General features: G+C 41.9%; 1 protein-coding gene across 3 annotated transcripts in view; it reads right to left on the bottom strand.

Annotated features, from left to right (window-relative positions):
• The window catches only part of nectin1b (nectin cell adhesion molecule 1b), a 142,586-nt gene extending 131,486 nt beyond the window's left edge, over positions 1-11,100 (bottom strand). For 2 of the 3 annotated variants that reach the window (XM_029445967.1, XM_029445969.1), the window contains exon 1: positions 10,223-11,100. In XM_029445967.1, coding sequence (XP_029301827.1) covers positions 10,223-10,274 — 52 coding nt within the window. In that variant the 5' untranslated portion in view covers positions 10,275-11,100. The remainder of the gene's footprint in view (positions 1-10,222) is intronic. The other variant, XM_029445968.1, reaches the window with a different exon arrangement.
• Positions 11,101-12,914: the final 1,814 nt, after the last annotated feature.

The following is a 12,914-nucleotide window of genomic DNA, read 5'->3' as shown; positions in this document are numbered from 1 at the left end:
CACTTAGAGGATCTGACTGTGTATGTTGTATCATACATATACTACTTTACTGTCAGACGAGTATTTCATCACCGCTCTGGAGCCCCTATGACTGTCCAACACCCTACCCCCATTCCCTGACCTCTATTTCCCTGTTGGTCAGTCCACAGCAAATCCGAAAAGCCTCCCAGCATCTCCATGGCGACGGGCCTCAGTCGAGCAGATGGCCTCAGTGTGCCGCGCGGCAATTAAAGAGGGAGCGGGGGAAAGAAAGTGGGTCAGGATCAGGGGGGAGCAGGGCAGGCAACGTGAAGTTGCCTCTGCCTAGGGCCTGCGCACGGACGTATGCATTTGCGCACTCTGCGACACACACACACACACACACACACACACACACACACACACACACACACACACACACGTTACGGCGACGGGGGACTGCCTCCGAATCTCACACAACGAATCTTCTCAACGGTGAGAAGTCAGAATACCTTCCCCCAGAATTACATTGTCAAATCCCACAACCCAATCAATAGGATTAACTCTTTAAATCCCATACAACGACGTACAGAACCTGCCCTCTGTTATTTGGATTACTTCCACAGGAGCACCACTCACTCTGCCAGGAAATGCTTCTTCTTTTTTTTGCTTCACCAAAATTTTGCGAACAGCAGGGATGAAACACACCCTTGGTGATGTGGGATATATCCAATCAGTCTCATTGCCCGACTACTTTCATCGCATATTGAGAAGTCTATTGAAAAAAGGAAGTTCAATTTAATATTGACTTGAACCCACTCATTCTAAAAGATCTGATTGAGCTTCTGAATCGCTTATTACTTAAATTAAGAAAGGCTTTAATTAGACTAATTCAGAGGACAATATGATATTTCGCACATCACAGAGCTTTTAATTTAATTTACTGTTTTATGTGTCATAATATTCTTCAATTATGAAACGCGCAACGCATTTGTTTGAAGATAGCTTTAATGGAGAATATAATTTGGTTTAGGGGGGTCCACTAGCTTCCCGCTAAGGAAAAGAAAACAGGCTTAATGAGCTGGAAAAAATTGAATGAACTCTTATTTGCACAAGTCTTTTCTTCCAAAGAGCAGACCCAATGTGCCTAAATAGAACTTCAGCCAAGAACACTAGTTGAAGGCAAACTAGAATCCCCTGGAACATAGCCTCATTCAGCATGACCCTCTGTAAACTCCCATCCCCCGCAGGGACTACATGTAAATCTCCATTTCCCCTTTTACTCTTTACATTTAGGCTGCTGTTTTCCCTTGCAAATTGTCTTCCATGACTAGGAAGGAAGGTACGATCCTTAAACCCATTCTGCAGAACAATTTGAAACTTGGCGTCCTCAGAGGTATGAGTCTGCAGGCCAGAAGAGGGGAGGTATTTTAAGGGTTTTGCTGCGGTATTAAACTTCGTCTATATCGAGTTTCTCATCCCAACATTTGTTCCTCTTTAGCTTCTATCTTCAGTTTCGTAATGCTGACAAAGGAGGTACACAGTGCCGGGAACAATCACAAGCTCCTGTAACCAAATAAATATTACGATTCTCATACACTATGTGTACTGAACACATGGTTAAATTGGGAGAAGAACTGGAACGCAGATACATCAATAAAAGGCAGCAAACTGCAATGTTCACTCTCACTCGGTGAGACTCTGAGCCACAGTACGTGGGCGCAGGGTCAGTAAGTGGGTGTTCTTGTGGCCACTTATATCTGCATAACTTATCATCATATAAATGCTGTAACTCATATGTTTGACACGTAGGCGGGAGTGGGGGGACCCTTGACCCTCCAACCTTCTGTTTCTCTGGCCTGACATGACATTTGGCATCTTCATGGCTCAACTGATAATTGCTGTGAACAAAATGGCTCTGCGTGATTCCTTTACTGGTATCAAAGCTCTCTCCAGATTCCTGACTGGTTAATTCCACTTGCAAACCTGCAGCCAAGCAGGACATGTGCTGCCAGAGTGGGAGCTCCCATGTGGAAACCCCTGGCAAAGTTATTCAACTGCAAGAGGCACGAAGAAGTGAGGAGGAGGAGGAGGAGGAGGAGGAGAAGGGGAGAGGTGGGTGGGGGTACAGCAGGCATTTTATAGGCTTTTATTTTTCTATATATATAATAAAATGTATCCCAGACAAAAAGTGAATACCCCCTAGTATTCAGCTTCCAGGTCAACTATGACCTGGATTGTCCTATAACCTTTAGTAAAGGTTTTGTTTTTTCTAAAGTTAACATAGCGTAGCCTCATTTCGGTTACCATGACAGTCTTTTCCTGAACCTAAAATGTTAGTTGCCATGAGCTGCTATAACAGGAGATATCAACTGAAAGACATTATTGTTGAACATTTTGCAAATCTGGAAATGATCAGACATTACTCTTCTCTCCAAAAATAACTCGGAAAAAGGAAAAAAATAAAAACTGCTGCAATGAACATAATCTGTAGAAGATAGGAAATTAATACCACAAAAATACTGCCGACATCATATACTGTATTTTGGCATGTTTCATCATTATTGTAAAAACTTTATTTTACATAAAAATGTTATTGTTTAGAGTTCAAATTCTACTGTTATATTATATTTGCTGTTGTCTTCCAAAAATAACATTTAATGTTCAACTGTAAAAATAAATGCTATCAAAGACATATCACTACTGCAACATCAAACATGCTTGCTTATGTCATATGTCCGTGAAAAAAAATGTCAGTTGATATAACATCAAAGAAACTTGAATGATATATTTTTAAAATATAATATGGGTCACAACCATACATCAGATAGGGTCGAGAAGACACAAAGGATGGTAGGGGGCAGACTGGTGCAGCAGCAGGTCCTCATGAGGGAGACTTGCTTTCCAGGCTGTCATAATGCATTAGGGATACTGCAGCAGTCCTGGACAGTCCTTTGTGTGTGGAGGGTGTGCACACATCTTCTATCTATATATGAATAAATGACTCCATGTTCATACAAGTGTATCCTAATAGATGTCTGGAATGAAATTAATTTAATGCATGTTCTCCTTGGTTTTTTTTCTTCCTTTTACTGGCATATGAGATACTGTATGTGTGAATTAGTGCACTGCATTTAGAGAAGTAAATATAGTTTAAGCACTGCAGAGCCATAGCCTACAGCTCTGCTTGTATGCATACAAGTCAATAGTTCAAATAGGGGCAGTGTTTATGCGAGATAAAGGGATAAACACAACCCCTTTCCCCGCTCGGAGGTGGGACTAGTGATTCCAATACTCATTCTCTGACCTCTGTGTCACACACATTTAAATACAAAATCTTCTGATAATCACACCTTTTGCAATACCAGTTAAAAAAAGAGAGGGCATACAGGAAGGAGGCGGAGGCCATTTAGCACACGTGATTTTCTGAAAACAATGCAACATTGAAGTCAAATTCAGCCAAGCTTGAAACTGGGGAATCAATAGCAGACTACATTAGTTGCTTTGGAATAGACGCTACTAACAAAACAGAAGGATCAATGCCAAACTGCAGTCTATCTCTGTTTATCTTCATCTCTTTCACAGCAGACTTGAACCATGTGCACGAACAAACAAAATGCAAAATGAAGAATTTCGGTTGACCTCAATCTCAGTATAATGCAGGCACCGGCAAACCATGGTGTCAGCTGTGGTGCGTGTGGAGTGACGAATAACAGCTGAAATATTCTCAGAAATGTTTACACGCAAGCAATTGAAATCCTTTTAAATTGAGCAATTATCTTTAAAGTCGATAACAGCAAGGAAAGGTTCAAGCATGACTGAAAGACGCACACTGAGAGGAATATGACAGACACAGAGCTGACCTGTTATCAGTCATATTTTGCTCGTCTGTCTGCACAGGACGAGGGCACTAAGGAGCTTTGCACCAAGCTGCAGCACACGGGAGGCTTAGCTATATGTCTGGGAGAATAAATAAACCTGTGTTTGTGTTTTCTAAGCAGCCCCCAACCCCTCCCTTATAACACCAACACCACCGCTGCTGCCGCCCCACCCTCACCCACTCCCATTTACAACCACGCTGTTGCTTTGAAGCACAGTCAGCTCCCGGAGAGATATCAGTGCGGAATATTAAATGAGCGAACACCATCACTCATTAAAAAGGGAAACATTTCATGAAACAAACCCCCTTTTGTATCAAGTGCTAACCAAGCCAACTCTCAGCGAGCACCGTCCTCAAAGGCAGAGCGAGGAGACAGGAGAGGGAGGGAAGGGGAGAAGAGATAGAGGGTGAGGAGGAGGAGGGGGGGGGGGGGGGTGACACTCAAGTTTGTTGAAAGTAAAAGAGAAAAATGTAAAGTTCTGGTAGGAGATCAGCACTGCGGCTCAGTGAAACCTCGGGTGATATGTACCAATGACGGAAATTTTGATATGACTGTGATTCCTAGCATTTCCGTAACAGAAGATTGAAACCCTTTGTAAATGAGAAGTGAATGCTCGATATTTTCCTTCCAATGGGTTTGGCAAGCCAAGATTCCATTTCAACTTTAGCCCTGGTTGGTATTTACCGTTGTATGGCATGTGCAGTCGGCGAGCTGGAAGGCATGTAATGGGATTGACAGCCAGATATGGTTTATGATGGCGGTACGGATGTTCTCAGTCAGAATTGGAGACAGCTTTTGTAAATATTCACTGCCTTCTCAGTTGACCTGTCTGAGGCCACAAATTCAAAACATTCAGAATTTTCAGCGGAATTTGCTTTTACAGGATGGATAAGCCACTTACTCGAGCAGTCGAGTGTCAAAAGCACAAGAAATCTCGAGTGAAACGGAGACTAAAACGGCTCTTTCAAATACTTACGCCAGGAAGGAAGAAACTCTAGAAAACATTATTTACTTTCGAAAAAAATGGTATACTTAAAATGATTTAACAATAACATAGAAGATTTTAAAAGTGGAATTATAAGGTAGTGACAAAGAACATCAGATCGACATTGTCGTCGTAAGGGAGAAACTTCCATTAAATATTTAATTCAAGGCCTTTATTGGCCCGATACGTCCGCCAACTGATATTTGGGTCCGACCCAGGACAGTAGGAGGCAGCTGCAGGCCAGCTCTTGTCAAAAGACTGCAAGTCAGCACAAAATTCAACTGAGTCAGAAAACATGGTAATCAACTAGTCTGTCAAGTTTTTTTAACTGGTTCACAAAGTAAAGCCGTGAGAGACGAGCACACAAGCCAATGTTACACAACCTCAAAGTTAATGAAGCCAATCAGGTGACAGAAAATACATAGTGTGTTTGTACGTATGCGTTTCTGTGACACAGGTATTGGGTCAAAATTCCGCTACCTAGAGATGTTTTAAATTCTACATTATAGGAAACACGTTCCGCTTCATTCTCAGCAGGTTCTTCACTGACTAGTTTAGGAGCCCTTTGCTCCTGCCTGGTGTAAATTGACTTGTTCAGGCTGTCACACAGGGGATGATGCACTGATCAGATCTGCTTTATTTTAAAAGGAAAACAGTCTTAGTGGGAAGACCGGGAATTAGCCCGTGACTAAATGCCCCAGTTGTAAACCCAGTCACATAGCATGCTATTCCCATAAGATTAAAAAATATTATACGACGAAGCAGAAAATACAAGACGACTGCATAAAAAAAATGTAAATGATGCATTAAAAAGGCAGCGTTGCCTTCGCACATCGCCTGGAAAAAACACAGAAATGGTTGCAGTTCCTGTAAATGAATATGATTGATCTTTAACTGAAATGGCTTATTACAGGTAGTAACTATAGTAACTGAGCTCCGAGGGAGAAACAGTGCAAAATAACTTTACAAGCGAGCGGCAAGCCAAGACGCAGTCACATGGAAACAGTGCAGACTGTCAGAATCCCTCCAACATGTGAGATTATTTACTTTTTCTTCAGGGAAGATTTACATCGACTCGGGAACCATAATAAGCCTATCCTCGGATGCTGGAACAGCTATCTGACAAACTGCAAGGAAAATTTGGAACAAAGTGTAGTCAGTCAATGCCATTCTCATTCTCAAGAGCAGAACAGGAATTTAACCATTTAATCCCTCGACAAGGATCGGCTAAATAGAAAGAAACCGACTCGACAGACTAATGCCAAATCAGAAAGCCCAGGGTGAGATTTGATCCCTGTTATTGATTTCCCTTTTCCTTACTTAGCTGATTCTGCGATTCGAGTTGAAACAGAGACACATTTCAAGGATTTAAAAGCAGAAAATTGCAGCTGCAGCTTCCTGATAAACGTGTTCGCCATCCTGATCCAGCATGGTGACAGTCTAGTGTGAAGAAAGCAGAGAAGCAGGAGAGGACACCTAACAGACACTGTACACTAAAATAACAAATGAAAACATATGATACTGAACTGCATGTTCTGACAAAACAAGCTTTCTGGTAACTTTAGACAGCCTGTGTCTGGAACAAACATAACTCTGATATTTGACTATCTTTTTATATCCCTGAAAATAGCTTTGTTCAGTTATCCAAACTATTCCATCACCGCAGAGACATTTAAAGTCGAGGCCTTGAAACATTCATTCATTCCTCATCAGGACTAAAATCCTGCAAATAAACTTCAAACTCAGAGGTGAATTCAATTTAACATTCATTGAATACTATTTGTGGAGTCTTCGGCATGGAGAGAACACTCCATTTTGTCATAAACTTTCCATTATTTAGGTTCAGTGCTTATCGTCATGTTTTATTAATCCATTTTGTGATACGCAGGCTTTAGGCGGAGACCACGGTGGCTGATGTGCATCGTGAACTTACAAAGAAAACTGAGAACGTGGCCTCTTGGATCAATCGCTGTGGTGTATGGAACAAAACTTCTAATTCAAATATTTTGCCAAAGAAAAGAAAACTGAAATTAATGAAGGGCAACTTCATTTCCAGATTCATAACAGACAAAACACAGCCACTTCCCTTCACAGAGATGTTTCATGCAGTGTTTGGAGAAGGATTTGCTAAAGAGCTGACAGCAGAACCACAATGAGCTAAATGCTCAAAGAGATGAAGTTTGAGTGGCCAAGTACCTCCATTAGTTTCTATGGCGAAAGCGAAGCTTAATCTCCTGTCAGCTCCCCTCAAGCTAGTCTCCCAGGACTCGGAGCTCTCTCTCCCATCCATCACCTCAGCAGGGACCAAAGGGAGACTCCCCAAAGGAGCGAGGATCAGAGCAATTTGCATTCACACTCAAACTATCAAGGCCCAACAATCCCGTAGTGACTCTCTTCATTTCACTATAATACAACTGTCGTCCAAATGAAATGTGAAATGCCACGGACTAGCAATTACAGTTTCTCTTCAAAAGACAGAGAGTCAAAATGCTAATTACAATGTTCCAGCAGTATTCGTTCCATGATCCACCGAAGGAAACATTTCACTGCCTGTTTCAATGCTCAACATCAAACTTCCATTTTCAACACTATTTATGAACATGCCAGCTATTCAATCAATCAATCCAATCCGAAGTACGTGACATTTCATACACTAAGGTTGACTTCAATGTGCTTCAAATGTGTCTGAAAAACAAATACACACTCGGGCAGCACAGCATGTGACTGCCAATTGTCATGAGTCAAAATAAACTGTTGTGCATCAGGCTTCGGTGACAAGCGTGTGCATAGAAATCAGGCAGTTAGCTGAGCAATTAACCCTAAAGAGTCAAACAATAAAGCTGTCCATCAAAAGGAAACAAGAAACGTCACCTGTGGTTCACATCTCTCAGGAGACATCACGTGAGATTTAAACGTCACATAAAGTTAAAGGGCAGTGACACAAACAACTGTGCTGTGGAAACTCAAATGAGAGACTGCATTAAGTGACTGACAGAACTGAACAACAGGGGTCTCCAGCAGAAAGAGTTTAGCCTGCCAAGTCATTACAAAGATTATAATACACAACTGCACAATCTCCCTTCCCGAAGAATAGTCTACATTCAAAGTTGATGCTCGTCCACCATTCAGCATTCATTTCCCAAATGTTTAATCCAACTAAGATGAGGAATTAAAGCTGGGAAATCTCTTTATCCCACCACTGAGAGTGATATCTATATAGGCTCGTACAGCACCAGGACCCGAGGATGGAGCCAAGCCATAAACAACCACCTGGTTGCAAACTCAATTCACACTCAATTAAATATCAGCCTGGAGTACCGGGGAGACCGAGTGCTAATATAAGAAAGCAGGAGCAGAGCTGCTGTTACTATACAAAGATCCATTATTCTTAACATTCCTTTTATTTGATAATCTATTTGGCGAGCAGCTCGGAATATTTTTCTGTTTATGAATCTGGCACTCTGGTGCTTTCTACAAATGGTTATTACCACGACAAGCACAAATGGCTTTCCCTGATGGATAACTGCAAAAGGATTGTGTTGCTACTTCCATTTGTTAGGGCCATTCTCCCACATGTTTGTGCATCTATAATGAGGGAAGAGTCTGGAACACGTTGTATATCAATTAAGCCATCAAAGACAGTAGGCATTTATGGCAACGCCCTTTAACCTCAGGGTGAAAGACCAGATTCTTGTTTTTGCATCACAAAAGAAATTGCTCCAAAACAACTGCTGCAATGAAACATTTTCTAAGCCCTTCCCTTCAAGAAGATGTCTGAAGCAGGAATTGTGCAGTCACTTTGGTTTTAAATAACCCTTAGCAACAAAAAAATGAATAAAATAAAGAAGAGCAAAGTTATTCATGCAATGTCTAATTAGGCTTAGAAAACACCTCCTGCTTTGCTCAAATAAGACATTTCCAGGACACTTTAAGTGCAATTTTCGAGATATTTTTCCACTCCCTTGATTGAACAGCTTCAAAAGATTTCCACCATGAATCCCAAGGGAACCAGTTAATCCTGATCTTCTCCACAAGCAAAGGGATCATCTCAATGTAAATCAGACAGGGCTTTTGATCAAAGTATTCAATCGGTCTTAAACACATGACGCCACATGAAGCCTCGCTGCGAGCAAGGTTAACATCTTGGTTTGTTCTGGAGCTCGAAGGAGGTGGAGGGATAACAACCGAGATGTGACAAAAATATTTGCACTAGAAAATACTTTTTGGACTAGAAAGGGATCACCAAGATGTAAGATTAAGTAAACACGTACAAGCTGCAGTCTGTCAGAGAAAATTACGACATCACTGCCATTCAAAACACGATCTGACATTTCTTGACCACACTTGACCCCCTTACATTCCTTTCTTAAAATAGGGGCGCCAGACCCGAATTTACTTGTTCAAGATGTAAACAAACGAGTAAACATTCAACTAAGCCTTAAAACCCCTGTAGATAATGGATCCCACACACACACACACACACACACACACACACACACACACACACACACACACACACACACACACCTATAGATGATGTTTTATTGTTGGCTTGTTTTTGTTTTACAATTAAGGTTGTCAATCTAACCAAAATAATGATGATTTTTCTATTAAGAGTCAAATATTGTTATTGAGCATGTGTTTAAATAATTAAGCCCAGTTGAGGAAGCTTTAATGTCAGGACGATCAATGTCAAATTATCACTTCATTTATCAACCACCAGTGCTTCCCTCAACACCTCATCCTCCGCCCAAAAGACACACTCCATCTCTCTCTGTCTCCTAAAATCTATTATGTATTCAGGACAAAGTATGACTGGAGCCGAAGATAAATGTCACCAGATTATGAGTCAGTCTTCCTCAAAAAATATCAAGATTGAATATGAAAAACAAACAGCAAAGGCCTGTGGATTTCATAATCAGTTTAACATGAAGGATTTGGACATCATGAGTCCTTAAATTCTAATAGTTTAGAATATGCATCTGACAGAAAAGAGCTGATAATAACAAGCCACAAGTTTCAATAATCATTCAGGAGCACTCAGAGTTGCCATCACTATGAGATATTGGAAAACTTGGAGAGTGCTGGCCTACACGGTTCGCATATATCGCCATCTGCCTGCTGCCCGGGTAACTTCATTATATTGCAGCCAAGTATTCTGCAGCCGATTTGATTTCATTCAAAACATTTTCCAATTTTATTTCACTCATTTGCACATCTTGTTGCAAAACGCAAACCACGCCATCAAATCGATACACCCATTCATGCATTAATCAAGTGTGCGTTATTGCAAAACATCATGCAGCACACACACACACTGAGAAGCAGGCAGGGAGGTGATATGATAAATGAAGGCACATATGTCTCGGATGATTCCCTGCTGAAGTCTGCGGCTTACCTTGGACGTGCAGCGCTAGCAGGAGTATCCACATCCCCACACACATCGCCATGGCACCTCAACTATCCGGATCTCGTCTGATAAGCTGAGAGTGGATGAACGGGGCTCACTCGAGACGACAAAGACCAAGCATGCAACTTCTGCAAATCCCACTTCTGCTCGAACTAGTCTACCTCCCTCACTGAGCAGTAGGAGACTTTCGCAAAACTAGAGGATCGGTGTTGCCCTTCTCCGTACCAAAGCATCAATTTCACGTCTACAGCGATTCCTCTGGCTGGCAGGGAGAGTTTGCACTAAGTAGAACCTGGCCAGGTCCCCAAAATGAGATCCAATTGCGGCTACAGATTTGCCGTTTAGGTGATGGAGTCTTTTAGGAAACAGCACGCGAGGAGAGAAGCAGAGTTGGGTTCTTATCAAAGCAGCTATTCGAGTTTAACCATGTAGCCTTTGTTGCTCCATCCACCGCAGCGACTGCAGGACTCTCTCCCTCCTTCCAGGATTGTGGATCAGAGGTAAAGTGGGCGGGAGGTCCTCGATCGATGCTGCGCTGGGAAGTTTCCAACACTTGGAAGAGTTCCTCCGGGGGAAATGTCGCCTTGTTCTTCCGTCTGCAATTGACACAGCACCTAACAGATAATCTGCTGGCACCGTCCGTTTTAGTTCCTTAAGTTCCCAGTTCTCCCTGTCTGCAGACACGGCCAGTCGGAGAGATCAGCCACACCAGGCCGGTGAAGTTGTTGTAACTCTGGAAATGGTGGGATGCACCCCCCTTTCTTGATCGTTTTTTTTGTTGTTGGATGAAATACAGTGTTGCTTTCTCCCGCTATGCGCACCGCCCAGCTAATGTGCCACCACAGTGTGTTGCTGACTATCGCTGACGCTTTGGGAGAGATCTGGATCGGGTGACGTTGTGCAAGGGAGGAGCCTGGATTGTCCTGCAAAAAGAAAATGCGTCGGCTGAAAAAAAAAAAACACACAGCAGCCTGGTAGACCCCCTAGGAAGTGACTGTCAAACTTTTTTTATGCACCTCAAAATGACTCGATTTGGAACAAAAGGTGATACAATAGTGAGGAAAAGGAAAAACAATTTGAGGAGGATTGAGATAGATCCGTCGAAGATACAGGGTGGGGATGTGGGAAGAGGACGGTGACAGCGTGTACAGTCATGCTGAAGTGAAATAATGCATTGTGCATATGACTAAATCTCACACGACCTAAAGAACCCCCGAAACATGTGAGACTGAAGGGAAATGAGAATCAAAACCAAAACCGACTTTGTGCCTAGTCGTGACTGAAAAAAATACTATATGAAAAAAAAAATAGCCTCTCATATGTTGAGGAATCTGTTTGAATCCAATCATGACTGGTGGTCTACTGGTGAAAAGCATAAAGGACTAAATACATTTTCATTTTATTATGACAATTTCCCCCATTTCCTCCCAAATAGAAATTAGGATGATAATGAAATTAGTGTCCAATGACCAAAAGAGCAAAGAACAGCATATCCCCAAACCAAAACACCTACATTTGTCGATTATTACAACATTCAAATGAGTTTAATAAGTGAGAAAATGCAGTATTTTTCATATGCAGTGCACCATCAGAGATCCCCTCTATGACCCCTGCAGCACCCCAGACCTCATGTGAACCACAAGTCTAACAAACATGCCAGGGTGGGGCAGTGAAAGCTAAAATATGATCATAATATGTCATCCTTACATATTCTCATAGTGAGGTAACGTTTTTTGTCAATTAAACACAGCGGAAGCAGCACTATAATACATACATGATAATGATCTTAGAGGGAACAAATGACTGAAACATTTTCTTTACATTTTCAATTATTTATGTTTGTATGCATGTGCATGGGAGGTGGAGCTGACGAACAGTACCCAGCCCCCCCTTTTCCTTCCTTCCTCCTCACTCCCGAGCCAGTTCATCCTTTTCCCCAGAAGCAACCAAACAGGATCCGGCCTGTGAAGGTACTGCCTGTAAATGAATGGGAGGATGAATGTGATAACACTTCCCTCTTGTGGACAGTAGTTTTTCAGATAAATAAAACAGACCAAGACCCTCATGCTTAATGTGTTATCTCGGAATCCATTGTGTTGTTTTGGAGTTTGCAGGCTTGCACGTGATCAACATCCCGTCTCTGCTCGTGATTCACTATCAGCGCCACAGAATTATCTGCTGAACAGCAAGAGGAATTACCTGGCATGACAAATGAACACCAGGCCAATTGGTTATTAGGGTCACTGTAGTGATTGGAGCACGGCAACATAAATCATGCTGGATAAAGTGGAATACCACATGAGACATACTCTATCTAAGTGAAAGATGTGTACTTAATAAACATGACTACAATCCTGTTTAACACAATACAACCAGACTAGTGCATACGTACTGGCAGCATACAGATAAACTGTAGGACTTAACATTTTGTTTTGTCAAATACAAAGCTGCGAATAAAAACGAAACGGCTGCTGCTTGAAATGATGCATCCTTATCCCAAAGTGGTGTTTTTAGCTGTATATAATCCTGTCAACTGAATGTGCTGTGTAGTTTGCCACTGAAACACAAGACACACATGGAAAAAGGGAAATTCATGGGTATAACGTAAAGGCCCTGTCACACATATCCGTATGGCGGGAAACGTATACGAAAAATAGCTCACAATTTGTCAGAGTCCAAA

The sequence above is a fragment of the Cottoperca gobio genome, chromosome 13 (assembly GCF_900634415.1).
Source record: "Cottoperca gobio chromosome 13, fCotGob3.1, whole genome shotgun sequence".
In the NCBI taxonomy this organism is placed as follows: Eukaryota; Metazoa; Chordata; class Actinopteri; order Perciformes; family Bovichtidae; genus Cottoperca; species Cottoperca gobio.
The sequence above is the reverse complement of the archived record's forward strand: the minus strand, read 5'-3'. Positions and strand labels throughout refer to the sequence as shown.